Source organism: Denticeps clupeoides, chromosome 5 (assembly GCF_900700375.1).
Source record: "Denticeps clupeoides chromosome 5, fDenClu1.1, whole genome shotgun sequence".
NCBI lineage: Eukaryota > Metazoa > Chordata > Actinopteri > Clupeiformes > Denticipitidae > Denticeps > Denticeps clupeoides.
In genome coordinates, this window is record NC_041711.1 from 18994854 (window position 1) to 19017966 (window position 23113).

General features: G+C 41.3%; 1 protein-coding gene and 1 non-coding gene across 7 annotated transcripts in view; one reads left to right on the plus strand and one right to left on the minus strand.

The window, feature by feature from the left end:
* Positions 1–5609: 5609 nt before the first annotated feature.
* cacnb4b (calcium channel, voltage-dependent, beta 4b subunit) overlaps positions 5610–23113 on the minus strand; it is a 30099-nt gene continuing 12595 nt past the window's right edge. For 2 of the 6 annotated variants that reach the window (XM_028981510.1, XM_028981509.1), the window contains exons 2-14: positions 22691–22774; positions 13857–13988; positions 13300–13422; positions 12633–12760; positions 12222–12271; positions 11956–11975; positions 11500–11580; positions 10639–10697; positions 10414–10523; positions 10069–10220; positions 9615–9710; positions 9014–9199; positions 5610–8080 (exon numbers count right to left, since the gene is read on the minus strand). In XM_028981510.1, the coding sequence (XP_028837343.1) occupies positions 7811–8080; positions 9014–9199; positions 9615–9710; positions 10069–10220; positions 10414–10523; positions 10639–10697; positions 11500–11580; positions 11956–11975; positions 12222–12271; positions 12633–12760; positions 13300–13422; positions 13857–13988; positions 22691–22774 (1491 nt within the window). In that variant the 3' untranslated portion in view covers positions 5610–7810. Of the gene's footprint in view, positions 8081–9013; positions 9200–9614; positions 9711–10068; positions 10221–10413; positions 10524–10638; positions 10698–11499; positions 11581–11955; positions 11976–12221; positions 12272–12632; positions 12761–13299; positions 13423–13856; positions 13989–18752; positions 19319–22690; positions 22775–23113 lie in introns of those variants that run through there. The other 4 variants (XM_028981511.1, XM_028981514.1, XM_028981513.1 and 1 more) reach the window with 4 other exon arrangements.
* On the plus strand, positions 21767–21837 carry trnag-gcc (transfer RNA glycine (anticodon GCC)). Its single transcript has one exon. It is a non-coding gene; the product is annotated as a tRNA-Gly (tRNA).

Genomic DNA, 23113 nt, shown 5'->3' on the forward strand with positions numbered 1-23113 from the left:
CTGAAGCCATTCCTTTGATATCTTGACTGTGTATTTACCCACTGCACACAGACATGTTGAAGCAACGTCTTTTTCAGATCATCTTTGCACATCTGCTGTTGTTCCTCTGAAGGTGCAGACTAGTGGTGGTAGTGGCCTAGTGGGTAAGACACTTGTCTATGAACCAGATGACCCAGGTTCAAATGGCTCGTACTACATTGTGTCCCTGAGAAAGACACCTAACCCTAAGTTGCTACAGGGTGACGGTCCCTGTAAACCACATTTAATCCCTTTTTACATTGGCTAACCTCTATACTGATGAGTTAAATAATGTGCAACTCGCTGCAACAAACAGACAGAAATGTTGCAGGTTAAATTGTATGTTTCTACGTGGAAATGAAATTAAAACACTTCAGCTACACAATTAACTCCAAGCACCATGAATCATCTGGGCAACTGACCTGGCATATCCACAAATTCATTCATTCACCGGAACACGCTCTCAAATCAGCTTAAAATATTGTGTCTTCCATGTTGTTTTTCAGGCGTGTGGCTAAACCCAATTTGGACTGCGCTGGCACAAAGGACATAATTTCTACCTCTGAATGCCATCCGACCTCTTCAACTAATACAAAATGGTCTTCAACCTTTCCAAATTCTCCCACACCACCCCACTGCTATGCTCCCTCAACTGGCTCCCAGAAGCTGCTGATGCTGGTCTACAAAGCCAAACATGTGGTAGCACCAATGTACCTCAGAGCCTGTATTATACCTCACACTGCACGTCGCACACTCCAACACTCCAGTACTGCTCACCTGGTCCCTTCATCGCTGAAGGTACGAAGAAGACATCTTCTAGTCTCTTCTCTGTCTTGGCCCCTAGGTGGTGGAATGAACTTCCCCCCAACGTCAAAACAGCACTGTCACTGAGTATATAACAGCAGTTTAAGACCTTCCTCTTTAGAGAATACTTAGACTAACTTGTACATTTCTTATAGTCAGATTTATGCAAGAAAAACTACAAACGAGTGAATAACATGATTGTGTTCATGGAATTTGTGGATCTTGGATCTTGTAATCTGTGGAATTTGAAGGGCCTATTGACGATTCTCTTCCTGCTTGAATCTTGTGAAATTTTGCAACAGCCATAGAGCAGTATGCCGACCCGTTTCAAAGCAGAAATGATGCATTTTTTGCACATGCATTGTCCAAATGGGGTTTCCGGTCCAAATCAGGTAGCAACATGGTTACCCGATGCAGCTTCCCTCCATCGGTGATGACATTGTCTGCTCGTCTTAAAGGCACAGGTGCACAGACACAGTTTTACTGCTTGTGTATGCACAATATAAATCACCTGGTTACATATATGATGTTTAATAACACATAAAATATTCATATTAATTAATCCTTTTAATTGTGATATTTGTCATAAATGAAATATTACTATTAAATGAGTTTACATTTTACGTAGAAAAGATGTTCACAATGTCCTCATTTGGACTAGAATCAGCCCTTATCTGGAGCTCCTGGAGATGTAAATACTGGATGTTTGAAAGGTGCAAAAAAAAGCATATCATCTGGCGTCACAGTCTGCAACTTCAGAGGACCAACAGCGGATGTGCAAAGATGATCTAAAAAAGAAGTCGCTTTAACGTGTCTTTAAGCAGTGGGATATTCATTAATAATGTCAATTTCTTGCACCTGTGTTAGACGTCCCCATGATGTCCAAAAAAGTTTCCATGCCTTGGTTTAACTATATGTTGAAATCCAAGTGGGGTCATATTTCGATGTCAAAATAGTGGACACAGTTTGCACATTATGTAAAAGTCTAGAATTGGTCTTGGACCAATGGACACAACATAGACATGATCTGCTCATCCAACAAATGTTTAACGGAGAGAACTGTGAACTGTCTCCCCAGTCTGAGTTTCAAGGGCACTCTGGAGCAGATTTTCATCTAGGATGTCTCTGTACATAGCTGCAGTCAACTTTCCCTCTTTTCTGACTAGTCTCCCAGTTCCTGCAGCTGAAAACCTTCCCAGCAGCTTGATGCTGCCCCCACCATGCTTCACTGTAGGGATGACCTGGATCATGAGCGGTGCCTGATTTCCTGCAAATGTGATGCCTTACATTCATACCAAAGAGTTCAATCTTTGTCTCATCAGATCAGAGATTTTCATTTCTCATGGTCTGAGAGTCCTTCAGGTGTCCTTTACACAAACTCCATGTGGACTGCCATGTGCCCTTTATGAAGAAGAGGCTTCCTTCTGGCCGCTCTACTCTACAGGCCTGATTGGTGGATTGCTGCAGAGATGGTTGTCCTAAAAGGTTCTTCTCTGTCCACAAAGATCTCAGGAGCTCTGGCAGAGTGACCATTGGGTTCTTGGTCACCTACCTAATTAAGGTCCTTCTTCGCTGTCCAGCTCTTGAAAGAGTCCTGGTGGTTTTGAACTTCTTCCACTTATGGATGATGGAGGCCACTGTGGACATTCAAAGCAACAAACTTTATCCTTCCTCAGATTTGTGCCAATCCTGTCTCGGAGGTCTACAGACAATTACTTTCACTTCATGCTTGGTTTGTGCTTTCTCATGAACTGTCAACTGTGGGACATTATGTAGAGGTCAACATCTTGGTGCGAGATATTACAGGATATCATCAGGGAGTGATGTGTTTACCTCTTGGCCGAGTTTGGAGGCACAAGGGCAACTCTATGTCTGTTATGTCTGATCTCTACATGTGTGTGCAAATTGCACATAAAGATCATGACCTGCCTTGAAAAAAATATAGAACCAATTTTTTTTGCATAATTTTTACTTTCAATTCAGTCAACTAATCACTGTGATTCATATGAGGCATGAACTAGTTTTTGGTTAATCATCAGCCTCATCATCCTTTCAGAAGCATGATACCATCTGTTCCTGCCCCCAGATGCTGCTGTCATGTTCTCCTTGCTCTGCAGTGTTTCTCCATTGCTTTTGTTTCCACAGAACCATCTCTGTTGTTGCTGTGAAGGTGTCCTGCCTCGTCATCTGCATTCATTTGTGCTTAAGCAGTTAAACAAGCACATTGTAACTGTGGTAAAAGATGAGACACTGTGCCACTCTGCAGTCGATGCATGTGAAGTGAGATGGAGAATCTTACATAATACCGCTTGTAGCATCACTCCACCCCGGCATATCACTCTTCCTACGCACACTCCCTGCGGGATGGCCTACTTCCACGTAGCATGCAGATTTTTCAGGATTCTTTTTGTGAGCTGTCAGTATTATCTCAGCAACAATGTTTTAATGTTTCTTTTTTAATTAATAAATGGGTTGACATCCACCCCATACTTGTTCGGCCATTGGTAGTATTAAGTAACAATCATACTCACACATTATTATTATTATTGATATTTTATTTTAATTTATTTAACGTCTTTGCACTTTCTACTTTTATAAAGATCTTAATCATAATACAGCAATAAACCCCATTCCCCACACAGATGGATACTGAAAGATTAGCATTTTCCTCAGGCTTTTCATGCCTCCCCCCAAGGTCTTGTCAATGTGGGCACACACAGCCCTGTGGCAAGTCTTCAAAGGCCTGTCCTGCCACCACAGCCTTTAATCTGAGAATGAGAGGCGGGTAGAGAGGGAGAGGAAGGGTGAGAAAAGGAGGGGGAGAGTCTTTTATCTTTCTAACTGGGCAGAATCTCGCAGCTTGCTGGGGATGAATATAGCTTCCCTCTGCTGGTCATTCTTACAAAGCCAAACTGTTGTGGACCGCATCAGGGTGTAAATGTATTGTAAATTTTATTGTTTAGCATGTGCTTTCAAAAAAACCAATCATAAACTTTGGTATCACTAATACAATGTACACAGTGATAATATGTTCACTGAAACCACCAAATGCCTGTCAAAAATATAGTTGGTTCCTGAAACGAGTTGTTTTTTTAAAAGGTTAAAGAGGACATCTAGTGGTCAAACTACCCTACTGCACAGAGAACACTGAGATTTGTCCTATCTAGAGGGAATTAGGGTACTTTGTGTTATTGTTTAAACTTCAAATAACATAACACTATGAAGGTATAACATGCATTTTATGAATTTTCAATATTTATAAGAACAATGTAGAAAAGCTGAAGAAACTTTGAAGAAATTCTAAATACTACGGTGAGATAATGCTGGTGAAAAAATCTTACAGAAATCTTACAGATTACAATAACACCTTCACTGATTATTGTTAAAAGATCAGACCCTGTTAGATTGTTGTTCTACAATGAATACAAGAAATGTGTAGATGTGTAGATGGAAATAACAGACTGTGGAACAGTATGAGCTGTACCTTGGGTCAAACACACAACCCATAAAGCCATGGAGTGCGAAGCTAGCCTTGAGCAGATTGTACATAATCAAATAATATCTTCAAGAAAACCTTCCTATGGACCATGATGAAATGAAATATCTAATATAAAACTAGCACTAACTTCTCTTGTCTCCCTCTGAAAGGGCCAGCTGAAGCCCTTTGAGACATAGTGTTTGTGAGGCTAAATTTTAATAAATGTTGTTATTATAGAAATGTGAATTTAGAATCAGCTGAGTAAGATTCATCAACTTATTTCAACATAGGAATAGAATATCCAATAGAATTAAACAGCAGAATCCCAAAAGAATTTTAGGATGATGGCGATGATACTCTGGGTCCTAGTGAACCACTATCAGAATTAATTCACTGATGAAGATGCCCTTATGCAAATCACTCTGGATCTGCCAAACACAGACATAAGAGGGAACAACAGGGCAAGCTCAGACTGAACTGAAAAATCTTTAAGATGGTTTTAAATCTTCAGTGACTGTACAGAGTGGCAAATTAGACTATTCCAGGGCCTACAGGCAGCACCAGAAAATCCTGGTCAGCTTGGGCTGATTTAGAAGAAAATAGTAAATTGAACTCTGTCCTTCATTAGTAATACAGAATATGCCAGAATGAGTCATCTTGGCAGTTGCTGACGTTCTCACAGTGTGTGTGCGTAAGAGGTGGCAGCTAGATGCACTATGGAAAGAAGACAAGCCAGCAGGCCAGCAGTATTTTATGATGTTTAAGTAGACAGATGTTCCATTCCGTTTATTATGCTGTGTGACTGCCGCTCACTGCAGTTCCATCAACATGCTTGAAGACAAGTTACACATATGACATATTTCAGGTTAACAGTGCTGTCTTTTTTGATGGGAGTCCTTTTAGAACAATTCCTGGAGTGTGTCATAGTATTCACAGCATTTCACATATATCTCCTGGAAAGTCTTGATTTAATCATTTAATCTCCATGAGGATCTGTACCTTTCTATCTGGGCTGTGATGATCACTCCCATAACAAACATACCCACAGGAATGCACTTCACTAATGTTCCAGTTAAAGATGCACATTTATTTAACCAGTTTTCATTTCATTTAACTTTTGGTGTTATTGAAATAGCTCCTAAACATTTTTTTTGTTCATCTGGCAAACCTGGAATTTCTAGCATGTAAACTAAATCGTTATCTAGTGACATTTTTACACTGAATTCAACTAAACACTTACTTGCTCATAAAGGCAGAAATACAAAATTTAAAATGTGATGCAGCAAATGCAGAAACACACACACAGTGCTCAAAATGACCAGTAGTTTTTATTTCTTTGTTTTTTGTAAAAGAAAACTTAAATACTGCTAGATTTGCCTTTTACACAATTATTTCCCATAAAATGTTCTCTGTTTTCTCAAAGAATTGTTGTAAATTAAAATGGTACTTTATGCATGCAATTTTGCATTTCCTTTTCAACTTTCACAAAATAAATTAATATCCATATTGAGACGATTTTGTTGTTTCTTTCGTCAGCACATGGATGAAGCTGCTATGGAACGGAGGAGGCGCAGGGAGCCGGGACGAGCTGAAGAATGTTCTGGAATAAGGAGAAACTCAACCTGATTGTCTCAAGCAGCAAATTTGGAACTGAATCTCGGAATAGTCACGTTACAAAGGGCATCAATTTCCTATTCTTTTTGTTCATTCATCCGTATTCAATTGTAGTATAACAGAGAAGCATGCTCATAGACAACAGCATACAGTATGTACTTGTTTGGAATACTTCTTGTCTCTTTTTTTTAAAACCTGTTTTTAAATTTACAGTTTGTTTTTCATCTTTTTTTTTTTTTTTGAAAATGCACAAACTAGCATACATGGAATCATAATGAAGGGGAATCCACAGCCTTCTGATCTCCACATCCTTGTCTGTTGTTTTTTTTTTTTCTTGTCTGATTTGGGCAGGAATCGTTCGTTCAGTTTCCCATGCTGCTGATAGTCTTTTCTCCGCGTCTGTACGTATATTTCTGTCTGTTCTATAGAAGAATCATGAACGCAGCTGCAGACAGAATGGCACACTTTCAGCTTAGCCAGGTCACCCTCCCTGCTGTGGGTGCCTGCATGGCCTCCTGGGTAGCCTGGATATGCTTCCGTTCCTTGCTGTTTTAAGGGGAAGGGTCTGAGCCTGGACGCTCATCTTGAGGCGAAAATGGATCTTGGCAGGGATTTCTGCTCAGCAACCCTCTCTCCTCACAGCAGGGTCATTAGGGCAGGCAGAGGAATTTGACTTTTTTTTAATAGCACCATGGCCAGTGAGGACGCCAGAGCTCAACTGAGAATACTACTTTCCAACTCCGGCTGGAGCTGTGAGAGCAGAAGAGCTGTGAACAGATGTTTCTGGAAAGGTGAAAGGTCGCACATCAAGCTGCAGAAGCAAATGTGGGCTAATCTACCAAAGGTTAGCATAAAAAGCAACGGCGTTGTTACCAAGCTAGTAATCATGGTGGTGCGCATCGTTCTCCTCATCTATCTAACTACACTGAAGTAGCGGCACTAAAGCTTGAAAGTACTAAAAGGGAAAGGTGCCGGCAGCAGCATTTGTTGCTCTGCTTCGAAACATGGAAGACTTCTCAATGGGTCACAAATTATTAGTCACTGAGCAGCTTCAAGCCAGGAACACAAAGGGTCAGCAAGCTGTGTATCTAACTGGAGATGGTTGCTCTTTCATAGCCTGTTCCATTCAACATCCAGTCATTTAAAAGAATGTTTTAATCCCTTGAAACAATTAGAGAGAATTAAACAATGAAACATCACATATGTACAAGTCTCTGATGCAAACACTTGACTTTTTTTTTTCTACGCCTTTAGGTCCTAATTTTTGGGTCCATGGTGGTGTCTGGCCTGGATTCCTTTAAAAGCCAGCTAGCACTCTCACTATCAACACCTTAGTTACTCCTTAGTTGTTACTGAAGATGTTTTGGTCATGTCAGATTGTAACTGAGAAAAACCAGTATGGAGAACAACCTAACAAATTAGATTCCATGCATTCACGTTAGTCTTCCCCGTCCCACAAACTGCTCTTTATCGGCTGTGTGCCCGCTCACAGCAAGGCTTTTTTTTTTTTTTTTTTAAAGGACACTTGTCCTGTACTTTTAAACTTTTTTTGCAACAGAACACAAATGAACCAACGAACAAAGAAACTAACAAAACAGGCATTACAGAATTAATTTCATCTTCCCTACAAAGGAGGAGGGTTCTATTTTTCCCTTGTCAGCTTAAGGGGCAATCAGGCTTTGTTTTATTTTACTCTGAAGAGGGTGCACAGGGCTCCTGGTGATGAAGATGCCAGAGCAATATGTGTGAAACGCAGTATCAGAGTTCGAGATACAATTCAGGTGGCAGCTGTTGTTGCTCAGTGAGGGCATCAAGGTTTGAGGCCTGATACTATATAGGGCTGGTACACACCACCCGTGCCCATGCCCCTTCCTTCCTGCACCCCCCTCCCAGGACTTAAAGCCGGTGTCTGGAGTCTTGGCTGTAGCTGCCCGGGGAGCTGCGGTTGCGGTGAGGCTTGTAGGTGTCCTGGTATGGATCCTGGTATCCCTGGTCCATGGCGTAGGGGTCACGGGTGTGCTGAGAGCCAGAGGACACGCGGTTGCTGCGGCCCTTGTGGGCGCGTTCGTTTTGATAGTTTTCGTCAGTTGTCATCAGGTTGCGCCGCTCGTTGGGGGTGGAGTGGTCGCCTGTGTGGTTGCTATGTCGCGTCCTCTGTTGGCCCTGCTAAAAATGGTGACAGTGATAGTTAACATTAAATGTCCCCTATTATGAAATTTTCTTTTGCAGTTATATAGGTGTTAATACTGTATCTGAAGTCTCTTTCTGAAATTCAGGACGCCTTGGTGCAGATTTACGGCCAGTCACACAATGAGATTTCCCCAGGACGCGTCTTTCATGACTGAACTAAAGAAACACATCTAGTGCTTCTGTGTGCGGACACAGCATGAGAAAGGGGAGGTAACCTTTCCACTTATGATGACATAAGGGGAGAAATTCCAGATCCAACTGTCTGAGCTTCCACTTGCCGGGGCCTAGCGGTTAAGGAAGTGGCCCCATAATCAGATGTATGCCAGTTTGAATCCTGATCCGCCAAGGTACCGCCAAGGCGCCACTGAGTAAAGCACAGTCCTCGCACACTGCTCCCCGGGCGCCTGTCATGGCTGCCCACTGCTTACCAAGGGTGATGGTTAAAAGCAGAGAACACCTTTCGTTGTGTCACCGTGCGCTGTGCTGCAGTTTTTCACAATGACAATCACTTCACTTTCTTTTCTTCTTCTTCTTCTCCGAACAGTGAACTCTTTATACATATTGCCATTTCTAGCTAGTGTAGAATCATAGACAGGCTATGGGAACATGTGTTAATGTTAAATAATCTCACAAAGAGAAATTTTCATAATATTGGACTTTAAAGTGAACAGAACTTAATATTAAACTCAATAGTTTTTATGTTATAAACCTTTCATTGTTTGATCAAACTGCCATAATTATGCATGAAAAGGATTTTTATGCTGCAACCTTTTATATTATGTGAACTACAAATATGTGATAATGTGTCTCTATCGTGGCTAATTATGTCCAATAACTGCATAACTGTCCATAACTGCAATAAATGCACCAAAAGCCCATATGCTTCAGTGCGCATGGTAAGAATGTTACCTGCAGGCCGGAGATGGTGGTAGGGTAGGTGGCCAATGCGGCAGGGCCCAGATTGCGACCCAGTAGGGGGTTGAGGGGGGTGCTGCTGGAAGTGTGTGTGGCCTTCCAATAGGCCTCCAGGTACTCTGCCAGGTGTTCACATGCGTCCTCTAGCTGATTCTCATCCAAGATGATGTCAAACATTTCCTGTTACAGAATTCACACAGGCATCTGTCAAGCATTAGCTGTGCACAGATACTAATGTACACACACTGTGCAAATTAAGCTACAGATATGTCTCTCGCTCTCTCTCTGTCCTACACCAAGTATGTTTGTAGCTGAGCTCTATTGAAGTGACTGGCCAGTCAAATACATCTTTGGTGCCAAATGTTCTGACATTTTGGACAGGAATAACTAACTTACTTTTTAGTTTGAGTGTCATTATTTCTGTAAATCAGAAGATCATCTTAATGACATTTTATAGACAAAATTGTAAAACCAAGGAACCTATAGCTCTCATTCACTTCTTGCTACTTCGTCAAACTCGACGATTCTGTCTTTGCTAATCCTGTGAAAAATAATCCAAAACATGCACACACTTTAGGTAAGAACATTGACATACCGGAGGGCACTGTGCCAGTTTATCTGCTGCCACCAGCTGCACGTTCAGGTGCTTGCTTTGGGACTTCCCTCTGGACTTAATGAGTCTCTGAAGGACCTGCCAAACAACAAGACCCACCATCAACCACAGCCTGACTAGTGGAACACTGTAATGGTAGGTGACAGGGAGGGGTCATTGCCTGTGGCAAGATCAGTTTGCACGTGAAGGCAAAAGCCATATATACTACATATTTTGATTATAAGTATATTGTAAATTGCACAGTGTGTTATGCCTCATTGTATAAAAGACATAACAGCTTGGACAACACACCACAGGCTGCTGTACATAGATTTTGAGTGTTGCTACCAAAATGGAACATAAAACCCATAAAAGAAATATGAGTGCATTGGAATGAGACTGTCTATTTGTGTGGGTTGGGCAGACTCGGTGTTGGGCAGATTCAGTCCCATCTTACCTTAGGTGAGGAAACTTTGACGTGAACGATTATGGGCGCAAGGGATGTCTTCATAAGCTGGGCTGGGTGGTTGATCGTGTCTGCATCGAGAACAACCAGCTGCAACGAGCGAGCTAGCTCAAAGATGCGCTCAATTTCACTCTGCACCTCCGCTTTAATGCACACACAGAGAAAAAAGCTTGTTTTAAAAACAGGTATAACTAACTGGAGAAGAATGTTGGGTTTGGAATATGGGAGTAGCATCCTAGTAGTTTTATGTAAGGGAGATTTGTGAATTTAATGGGAAAATACCCTAATTGTAAAAACAGACACAAGAGGCATAATTAATCAACTGGCTTGTCTTACCCAGGCTGGATCTGGTGTTGGAGCGTTCAATGATGGCCCTCTTGCTTGGGTTGTTCAGTACTGACCTCTTGGCAAGAGAAATGTCTGCTGTGACTCGAGTGATGGATATCCTGATTGAAAAAACAGGATAACACATTTAATCAAAACGTCTGTTTTTTTCTTTTGGTTTATTATTCGTATTGGTCAAGGAACTGATAAAATGATATAGAAGAACTGCTGACTCACCTGCCATCAAACCTGTGTTTCAGGAAGTCAAAGAGAGCTTTCTGCATCATATCTGTAACCTGCAAGAGAAACATAAGTTACAAAAAGTAAGACAAAGTATAGCTCAAGGATTACATTCTGAAATTCAACCCCTCCTCCCCCCAAAATATTGGTACATTCCACAGCTGTACACATGGACTAAACCACTCTCATCATAAGCAGGGGGAATGCAGGAATAATTAATGTATTTCTATGTTAGACACACACTTCCTTTCTGATGTTGAATGACTGTTTTTTTTTTTTGATTGTCACACAATGTGGTGAAATGATATATTTTTAGAAACATGGATCACTTAAGGATTGGATATCGCTGCTGTGTATACCAGATAAAACAAAGGTATTAAAATGACTGTAGGTAAAGCTATAATTGAGCATATACAAACCCACCCCCAATATAAATAGATTTACAAAGATCTGCCATTGGTTTGCAGTGATTTGCAGTCATTGTCTAGACATACAGTGCACAGCAGTTCCAGGGCACCCCTCCCTCCCTTCCCCCCTCTCTCTCTTTCTAATTTCAAACCCTGCTCTACTTTCTAATGCTGACGTCTCCTAGACCCCAGAAGGTTGTTGCCGTGGTAACAGCTCGATGGAGGAGAGCAGTGTGTTTTTGTTTTCTCTCAGTGCCAGCAGAGGAAGGAGGGAAACTTACTGCTTTCTTAATGCAGACAAAACCAGAACCAAATGTGTACATATAACACGGCATCAACCTTGTTAATTTATGCACTCATGTACACATAAAATCCCTGTTTTAAACTAGGCTAGCAGAGAAACAGAAACACTTTAGTTGGTCCAGGACTGAGCCAATGAGATGCTGCTTACCTCATAACCCTTAAGAGAGGGCCCCACCAGGACAACAGGCCTCATGGAGGGCACTACATCATAAGGGACCACATGTTCAGTCTGAAAAGGTAAAAGGTCAGCAACAGAGCAGGCAGGGACCCATGGCAAACATTAGGAACACCAGTGAGCATTTACTCATAAGCCAGTGTTGTTAGTTGCTACATTTTAGTGAACAGACATTGTCATATCCATTGACAATTGCCATGTGTGATTTTACACATCTTTTTCACACATTACTTTAGGATTTAGATGCAATACAGTTTAAATGCATCAAATTATCAGCAGAATTGCACAGTGCATCATTAACAATGGGCTGATTTGGTTTAGATTGTAGTAGTGTGTTATTTTAGTTAGTTAGTTAGTTAGTTAGTTAGTTAGTTAGTTAGTTAGTTTTAGTAACATGGGGTTGGTTTATTGCAGCCAGAAAAGACTTACCACTTTCTGCTTCTGTTTCCCTGTGTGGAAATATAGAAAGAAATAAAGAGTCAGTACTTACAGATGGCTGCAGGACACAGTACAAAGTTTTAAAAAGCATCAGTTCAGAGCAGCCACACGACTGTCCTGATTTCACAAAGCAGCTGTTGAATCTTTAACCTTAGGCAGGACTGCTGCAGTAATATCGCTGATTGACAGAATGACCTACGATTCCGTTTCCTGTTGATTCCTGTGACCCCTCCCCTCCCCCCGAATAACAAGCTCACCTGATGACATCACATCCCCCAGACTGGAGGAGGAGCTTCCGCTGGACTTACTACAAGAGTGACCAAACACAGAGAAAACACACGGAGGAGAGTGTAAGTACACCCAGTGCACACAGGCATTGCTATATTATTGAATTAGAACTCCATGCAAAACTGAGCATTACACAAAAACAATGCTTGGATATAAAATTATATCCAGATAGTTTCTAACTAGTCTTATTGGGACACCATAAGGCAATCTAATTAATGTCCCATGTGCTTTTGTTCTACCATTTGGTCCCTAACTCTTCTCTATTGTATCAGGTAGTCTATATTTGTCCACATTTTCCCCCTATAATTTCCCATAGTCCCTGAAGCAGGATTAATAAATTTTTAATTAAGTGCAAAGCCCCCCCAGTATCCGTCTCTCACCCTTGCATGCGGCTCTTCTTCTGTTCCTGCTGGGTGCGGATGTTCTCCAGCTTCAGTGGACTGGGAATGAAGCCGATCTCACATCCCTCCTTCACCAGCCGGCCGATCCACCAGTCATTGTTATACTTCTGTGTTTTGGGGATGCATTTGAAAGACCATTTTTATATAATTGTTTTAAAAAGCTACTAGAATAAGAATGATTGAAAGCAATTTAAACCAAGTGCCTCAACTGGCTGATTAAAAAAAAACATTCCATGCACAGCATTTACGCAGGATATTGTCCCTGAAAGTTTCTAAAAATGTTTTGAAGAGCGTTCTTCCTTTGATTCAGTCATTGTGCAACTCACATGCATAGGCATCATTACTCGTATCACACCTCATCACTCAGTATGGAACAGAATGCCACATTTTTGCTTATCTAATTCATGGAGAAACACAAATTGGCCTTCCAGCACAAAACTTGATGTACACTGTTCGAAAGAAACTGATGTGTCATTTCTATCGTAATGTCCTGCAATACATGTCTCTAGAATTTTTAAAAATACAATTTCCACATCCAGTAACTCAAGCACTATGAGAAAGACTATGTCTTTGTGGTAGCATGTTTCAAATGGCTGTTGTGCAAAAATGGCAAAGAACATGCAATGAAAGCTTTCGAACCCCTTACCTCCTTTATATGCAGGAAATCCTTGGCATCAAAGGAGATGGCTGTCCCTGGCACTGGCACATCCTCATCTAGTGCGCCACAGTAACTGACATTGGTCTTTACCGCAAAGGCTACTGCTTTGGCCTACAAATGCAGAAATGTGATATAAACATCACGGCCTGATGCATGCTTCTGTTCTTTGTTTTGTCTAGTTGTTACGTTTCTGTATGTTTAGTTGTATAGTTCACCATAAATTAAAGTCTTGCTTATTTTACACATGCCATTTTACTTCTAAACTAATATATTCCAGAGCATTAAACATGTATTCTTCAAATATTCAAATACGTGTTTATTACCATGCAAACCACATGAAAAGCAAAACAAAAGAATGCATAACAATACAGACACACACAATATCTGGAAGTTTATGTTTGATTCTCAAGGTCCAGTATTTTACATATCTTCATTCCAATGGCTTAAATCAAAGATGCTAAGTAATTGATTTCAATAGGAGGTGCTGAATCAGCACTGTGAGAATTCTGGACCAGATCAGCTCTGGCCCCTCTCAGCTTACAGACCTTGGCTCTCTCCAACTGGATGGCGGCCTGCTGTTCTCGTTCCTGGCGGCCCTGGCTGCTCCCCTCCGGCTTCTCCTCTTCCAGCGACACATCAGAGTCTGATGGTCTGCTAGTGTAGGAATCAGCTGAGCCCTGCACAGACACAACGCGACATCTTACCGGATGCGCTCCTAAAAATACACATTCATGTACAGTCCATTTTATTCCCAGCAGGTGAACAGTTACCAAACTAGATCAGATTTAATCCAAGTTTCTGTAAGGGATGAAGAAAGTATCTGTCGCATTCTACAAAGATTTGTGCTGTCTATGATGAAAGATTTCAAAATTAAATTCAAACTTACAAACACTTTCATGCAGTCAGAAAAAACACCCGATCAAACAGACAACGTCACCCTCACACAACTGTGACGTGACTCAGCTAGTCTGAAAAAGAACATGCATCAGTTCCTTTTCTGTAGACTGAAACCAAGTATTTTTAAACCAAAGGATGGATATCATTGCAACGTCAGCATACAAACAAGGGCTAACAGTGCTACGGGAGCTCAAATAAGTTCTTGCACACAGGATATCAAGGCAAGTTTTCACAGCATATGTTCCCCATTCTTAAAAACGAAAACAAAGAAAGTGCTGCTGGGTTCCTCCTCTCACTGGTTAGCTACATTTAACTCATAGACAGACCTTTCATGAAGGTGCACTTAAAGGCTATAATGAACATTTGAAACATTTTTACATGCATCAAAGACACAGAATCATCAGTAAACCCAGTAAGCTCAGAGTGGTCAGTAAACAGCAAAAACCGCAACCCATGGCATCTGCAGCAGTTCCAAGCAATAAACATAAATAAATAAACATTTTCACACAGACATAAAAGCCACAAACCACTACAGGTGGCTTCTCGGGACCATGGAAGACCTCACAATACAGTGTCAGAGCATCCTTGTCCGAGAACATGTCGCCCAAAATCATGTCATCCGAAGCCATCTCCTCCGAGATCATCTTGGCAGATCTGCTCCTACAGGGTGTTATCCAAGCTCTCAATGGGAGGACAGAGGCCGCCGGCAAACCAGTCACAATGACACACAGTTAGCTCAGAGAAACCGTCGCTCTCACACAGGGGTTTGGGAGAAAGAGTAGGGCAAAGCGGTCGGACTGTAGTAATCCAACAAATGCTCAAGCCCAGTCAATATCGCATTAGACGAAATAAAGTCTCACAGTCGGCTGAAATAAAGCCATACTGGCTACAGAGCAGCACTTTTCTGATGCTTCTTTACATCACAAGCTTTCTCAGGGGGCTTACTTCAGCAGGGACCCAATCGAGCCCAGTGAGTCCAATCACAAAATACCTGATTCTGGGAAACAAAAAAATGCACAAGTCTGCTTATCTCCACACAGAAGTGATGATTCTGGGGAAAGCGGGGAGTCCAAATGAATGACTTTCATCTCTGATTTTGAGGGTTTTGCTGAAAAATGCCTTTCAGACTCAATCAGAGATTTGTCTCATATGCAAAAACATCCATCAAGACAGTAAATTACTGTATAATACAGGAAAGTATTTTTTTAATTAATTTTATCATTTGAAACTTTGTAATCACCAAAGATCGTGAACAAATCACAAATGATTTTGTTTTCAATTCTATAAAAGAGAATGACCAACATAAAGTGGCAAATCTGTAAAGACTAAAGACATGAGTGATGATCTAATCAAAGGAAGAAAATATCAATGTGGAAAGGATGGATGGTTTGGGTAGAACAATTTCTACATTTCCATTAATCTATGGCCTTGGGTACCTGCTTCTGTTGCCTGCACTAGTGAGACCACCTACAGTGGGTACAGAAAGTATTCAGACCCAATTACCTTTTTTCACTCTTTGTTATATTGCAGCCATTTGCTGAGTAAATTTTTTTTGTCATTAATGTACACACAGCACCCCATATTGACAAACACAGAACTGTTGGATTTTTTGCAGATTTATTAATAAAGAAAAACTGAAATATCACATGGTCCTAAGTATTCATACCCTTTGCGGGGACACTCCTATATTTAACTCATGTGATGTCAATTTGTTCTGATCATCCTTGATTTGATCTACACCTTCATTTGAGTCCAGCTAAGTTTGATGCTACTGACTGGACTTGTTTAGGAAAACCACACCCCTGTGGTAAGACCTTATAGTTCACAATGCATGTCAGAGCAAATGAGAATAATTTCACTGTGAAAGTGAAGTTATTGTCATTGTGATACACTGCAGCACAGCACACGGTGACACAACGAAATATGCCCCCTGCTTTTAACCATCACCCTTGGTGAGCAAGGTCACTTCCTTAACCGCATAATCCTTAAATGGAAGACATAGAGTTGGCTGTCCAATCAAACTGAGCTATTGGGGAGAGGAGAGCAGCTAAAACAACAACTTCATGGCTGTTCATGGCCAGACAGAGCCACTCCTTAAACCGTGCCTATACACTGCTCACTGGGCACCTATTCACTTTCAGGCAGTGAAGTGTTTCTCATTTGCTCTAACATGCATTGTGAGCTGTAAAGTCTTATAGACAGGGGTGTGGCTTTCCTAATCAAGTCCAATCAGTAGAATCAAACACAGCTGAACTCAAATCAAGGTGTAGGTCAAATTGAGCATCTCTGGAGAGAACTGGAGAAGATCTCCAGTGGTAGTAGCCTAGTGGGTAACACACTCGCCTATGGACCAGAAGACCCAGGTTCATATCCCACTTACTACCATTGTGACCTTGAGCAAGATACTTAACCCTAAATTGCTCCAGTGGAGGACTGTCCCTGTAACTACTGATTGAAAGTCGCTCTGGATAAGGGCGTCTGATAAATGCTGTAAATGTAAATCTGCAAGGAGAAATGGCAGATGGTGGGAAGTGGTGGCCTAGCGGTTAAGGAAGGTTGCCGATCCCAATCCACCAAGGTGACACTGAGGTGCCACTGAGCAAAGCACCGTCCCCACACACTGCTCAACGAGCCCCTGTCATGGCTGCCCATTGCTCACTAAGGGTGATGGGTTAAAAGCAGAGGACACATTTCGTTGTATCACGATGTTCTGTGCTGCAGTGTATCACAATCACTTCACTTACACTTCACTTTTCAAAAGATTAACAAATCCAGGTTTGAAAACCTTGTTGCATCTTTCCCAAAAACTCATGGCTATACTAGATCAAAAGGGTGATTCTTCTAAATACTGAACAAAGGGTCTGAATATTTAAGACCATGTGATATTTCAGTTTTTCATTGTTAATACATTTGCAAAAATGTCAATAATTCTGTGTTTTTCTATCAACATGGGGTGCTGTGTGTACATTAATGAGGAAAAAACTTTTAGATTTGAAAAGATTTTAGCAACTGGCTGCAATATAACAAAGAGTGAAAATTTAAGGGTCTCTGAATACTTTTTTTACCCACTGTAGGTCTTCTAACAGCTTTAAGATATATACAGAGATGCTTATGTGAAGTGGTTTGCTAAATCTATGTCTATTTAGAGTATGTGCCATTATAGGAACATAGTTGACAATTAGTTCTTATGTTTGTTTTTAAATCATTGCCCCTTCTTACAATTTTTAGCTAATATTACTATTCGTATTACATTAATTTTAACAAGCAATTGTTTATATAATAATATAATACATGGTATACCATGTATACCCTGCATGTTAATTCTGCAAGGAAATACTGGATAAAAAAAATCTAAAATTTCTCTTGACATCTAATTATATTCTAAAATGGTTGGCACTAAAAAAGTAACCAGAACTCTTAAACAATACTGGTAACTATGTCTGTTTAGGTGTCTTGGCTGAGAGCAATTTCCAATGAGCCCTGTGTTAAAGTCTGTTTCCATGCATTAGAGGGCCACTGGAAGGCTGACGACACCTCATTAAGGTGATGTGCTGCCTTGGCGGAATAAGCATTACAACCACTTATACTGCACACCAGTCAGACAGAATAAATTCAGTAGGACTCATCACACACACACACACACACACACACACACACACACACACACATGCATGCATGCATGCATACATACATACATACATATGTATGAGTGGAAAACCAGTTGCAATGCACATGCAGAAATATTTTCCACATGTGGTATTCTGTTACATAAATGTCATTGTACATGTCATTGTACAAGTCTGCTACAGACATACAGATGTTTACATTATTAGAGTGATATACTATAGATTATAGATTTTACTGCTGAAAAATGCAGAATGTTTTATAATTTAATATTGTCTAACATTTTTATTCATTTACAATGGGCACCAAGCATTAAACGTCTGCGTTCCGCCCAGCTACTGTATTACTGTAGGTTCAGCTAATTTTAGAACAGGCATCTGACAGGGGCTCCTCTAATATGAGTGTACCTGTTTAGCAGACCAGAGAGGAAGGAGGGAAAGAGAGATGACATGCTGAGGCAGAATGGTGGGACCCTAGCCCTTTAGCACAAGGCAGAGAATACAAAATGTAATTTTCAGATCCTATATGATGCTCTGGCTAACAACGGCAACCTTAAAAAAATGGCATGTAAAAGCCCCACGCAAGGCAAATATAAGCCCGGCCCCGTGAAGCACACAGTCCCCTCCCCAGCCTCTGTGCTCACCACCAGCCTCGATGCAAGAGGCCTGGACGACAGACAGTAGGAAGTATACATTGGGGATATGCTACCCCACATACACACGTATAAAACCACACACACCTCCTTCTGCCCACATAACTCCCCGGTGTGAGAGGAACTGTAATCAGTATGCTGCATCCCATGTGATCTCACAGGGCCTATGTGTGTGCAGCACAGCTGAGCCCATACAGATTACACACACACACACGCACACACACACACAGCTATACGCACAGAGCTACAGGGGGAAAAATACACTCACCGCCTCCGAGTCTTCAAAGCCATGCAGGTACAAATTGTCATACATGGAGGTTTGCTATTCCAAATAGAACCTCTTGAAGAATAAAAAAATTAAGATGGTGGGGAATAGAAGGAGAGGATGAAGCCACTACCACAAAAAAAAAGGATGGATGGTCGTGGTGGGGGATGCCAACCCCCTCTCTCCACTGCAAAAAAAAGCAAAGGGAATAGAAAAGAAAAATCCTTCTATCCAGAGCGCGATAGCAGGCCGGAGCCGCGGTTCCTGTGGCCTGCAGCTGGTGAGGAAGAACGTTTAGTCAACGGTTCCTCACATCCTCCATCAGGGAGAACCTCCCCACGGGCAGCACAGATCTGGCATTCTATCACACACACATGCTCACGCTCTCCCTCACATACACACGCAAAACCAAGAGAGCAGCGAGCAAGCGAGCAGGGAGAGAGGGAGAGCAATGGAGGGAGTGTGTGTGTGAGAGAGAATGAGGCAGAGAAAGAGAGAAGACCCTTCCTCAATCACAGCCTGATTGCATAGGCGCCTAGCTGAGAGCTGATTGGCTGGCCAAGCCCCCAGTCAGCATCGACGCGCATTCTCCTTGACTGGGAGCACTGCAAGAGAAAAATGACGGTCTCGCATAAGCAGTCTCTCCTCCCTCCCTCCCTCCCTCGCTCCTTCGCTCCTTCTCTCTTTCTCTCTCCCCTGAGATTTCTCCCTCACTCCAGCGCTATCTGTATTCCAATTAAATATGATTCCAGTTCTGCATAAAATATATTGTCCTGACTACACACACACACACACACACACACACACACACACATATATATACATATATATATATGTGTGTGTGTGTGTGTGTGTATATATATGTATATATATATATATATATAATATACATACATACACACACACACACACACAAAAAAAAATCTAGTATTTATAATTATTTCTACTTTATGTAGAATGATTCAATTAATACTTGAAAAAAAAAGGTCTTGATGTACTCACACACCAAATGTCCATAAATGACTGAGAATTGCATAGAATGTTTTTAGAATAGATTTTCTCTTTTGACAAAGATGCAGCAAAATGTTGTCTGGCTTTTTGTTGATTTAAAATTCCTGATTATAAGTACGTCTATTAATTTATCTTCTGCACATATTTCTTCTGGCATCTTTACACTGAATGGATCTTGTAGTACTTAAGGCAGACAACTGCTCTGGGTTATTATTTTATATCTTGAAACATCCTGGATTACACCCTGCTGTTTACATCTGTTTTCCATCCAGTAGAAAGCCCTGTACCTGAGGTTGTAACCTCAGGAGTAGTCGTACAACTTCTGTCCCATGTCCCATGACATAAATGTTTCACTTTACAAAAAATGTCACATTATTTCTAGTTCCACTAGCCTGTCTGTTGTCCTGCAGTGGCTAGAAATGACGATTATGTATAAAAAGTGCTTTGGCGGATCTAGAATGTCTCCCCTTATGTCATCATGATTTGACCGCTTAGAGAATTTCCCACCTCTCCCCTAAAACATTTGTTCCACTTACCTTCATGGCTTACAAACGTTCCAAGCATTGCAGTTGCTCAGTGATATGTATGTTAAAATGAGCACAAATATATTTTTTATAGTTCCATCACACGAAGCTCTGAAGAACCGGTGGGTTAATTTAAATTTTTTTTTGGAAAAACAGCAACACGAATTCCTGTCTGCAATTAACATTGTGTTTGGTGTATAGTGTTGATGACGTTATTTCCGCGAATGCCCCATCACTTCTGTAGGCCGCTCTCCTGCCTCTCTCCTCCTTATTAGCATTTAAAGCTACAAACACTTAAATGGCACGTCCTGAAGAAATCTCAGTGGCTGTAATTCTGCACCAAGGCTGGATTCAGACATAGTATTAGGGGACCACTAACACCTGTATAAAAGTTCAAATTCATGCCATAGGACTTCTAAAAGCATGAATACAAGGAAATGTCATAATTTTGGTTCTGACTCAAAAATTGCAAGGCCACACTTCAAATATAGAAGCACATTTCCACATTGTACATGTGTATGTGTGTGTGTGTGTGTGTGTGTGTGTGTGTGTGTGTGTGTGTGTGTGTGTGCGTGTGAGGTCTACAACGGACTGGTGGTCTGCCAGTGTCCCAGGCAGGGTCCGGCAGCCATGACAAGTGGTTAAGAAAGGTGAAAGAGAGTATAACGTATACAGTGAAAACATTTTTTTTATTAGGGTCATTGTTGAGATTTTAAGGTGAAATTCATCTTCAACTTTTTAGCAAATTCTGAGCAAAACGTGACTGGTATTTGAAACTGTTCATTTCCTGCCACCTAGACTAAAGCCCCAGTTGCACTTTAAGAAAAGCAACACCAAAGCAGGATACTGGAACCACCCTGTTTCACTGTGGGTATGGTGTTCTTTTGGCGATGTTTTTGGACCAGACGTACCTCTCCATAACTGTAACACATTGGTTGCATTTCTTTTGGCAGCATTTCTTTTGTCTTTTTGGCCCCATCAATTCTGAAAACATTGGCAACGTCAATGTTGTCCCATATTTTCTCAACTTTATGATGATAATCGTCATTGCGTTGGATTTTTTGTACTTTTCTCATGACATTGAAGTTCATTACTATGGGGCTCTATAGATGTAGACTGGTTTCGGTGCTCATGCTGACCCCTATCCACCATCAATGGGCATTTGAGTTTCAGAAGTACAGCTAGGTATGTGGCATGCTATAATAAGTCATTTAGTTTGAGTGGGCAGCTGGATATGTGGGCGCGGTTTACTTGGACATGAGATGGCAACAGCATGCAAGCTGGGAAGATGCTCTGGGCTATGTTCTGCTGGGAAACACCAGGTCCTGACATTCATCTGAATGTTACTTTGACAAAAACCATCTGCCTAAATATTGTTGTAGCCGACTTCATGGCAAGCGTTTTCCCTTATGACAGCAGCCTCTTTCAGAAGGATCATGCACCCTTTCACACTGCAAAATCAATTTGTTTGAGGAATATGTTGCATTGGTGGTTCAGTGGTAGAATTCTCGCCAGCCACGCGGGAGGCCCGGGTTCGATTCCCGGCCAATGCAGCTCTGCACTTTTGGGGCAGTGGTGGCCTAGCGGTTAAGGAAGCGGCCCCGTAATCAGAAGGTTACCGGTTCGAATCCCGATCCACCAAGGTGCCACTGAGGTGCCACTGAGCAAAGCACCGTCCCCACACACTGCTCCCCAGGCGCCGGTCATGGCTGCCCACTGCTCACTCAGGGTGATGGGTTAAATGCAGAGGACAAATTTCACTGTGTGCACCGTGTGCTGTGCTGTATCACTTCACTTTATTATTATTATTATTTATGTTGACGTAGTCCAACTATCACCATTAAAAACATGTCCATCAGAAAATAATAATAATAAATCATACATCATCAGCACAAAAGGTACCTCTTAAAGTTAAAGATGTTTTGGTGACACAACAAGGCGGACATAAACAAGTGGTTTAAATTTTATGGCTGATTGGCCTTATAGCTGAGTATAATCATATGACCCAAACCCCCCTTTTTATTTTTCAGTGAATGTCCTATATATTGTGCAGACATAGCTCTTCTTTAAAAGTTAAATTCACAAGACGAAGGTGATTGTACTGTCAGGAGGACTTCTGCAACAGATTAAAGTCTACAGAGCCTCAAGAGAAAACATTATTTTTGGTAGATTCTTAGGGAGAAAGACAAATGTCCAGGGCTGACTAATTATTTTTAAAGTGGTTTTATCCCATGGAACTGTGAGTGGAGAACTATTTAAATGTATTTAAATTAGTTTTAAAGTTAACTTTTAGGAACAGATTAATTTCCCGAGCTGGCTGATGTAAGTCTGTGCATGAATACCAAATGAGACTGGACCAACAGTTGAAATAGTCAGGCCCAACTGTTTACCTGTCACCGGATTTACCTGTCTGAGGATGAAACTTGTAGAAGTGGTGCTGCCATCAGACCTCTTCAGACGACTGCGTCTGGAGTAGGTCCCTCTGCTCACCTGTTGGAGAATCCACATACTATTAAAACAGAGACATTATGTCACACCAGAAAGCCCTGCTAATGGTTGTCTAATGGTTGTAGAGGGTCGCAACCTCAACCATCATCCTGACTAGACATAGAGTCACAGTTTCAAACATTTTATCAAGACTCTTAAACAATTTGTATAGTTGCATAATTCTCTTTCTCCACAGCCACAGCAAAAGATTACCTCAGCATTTTTTGACCTCAGAACTCTATATACAGTGCTCAGAAAATAAAGGGAACACAAAACAAGACATCCTATATCTGATTAATGAAATATTCCAATGAAATATGAATTACTTTGTTCTTACATAGT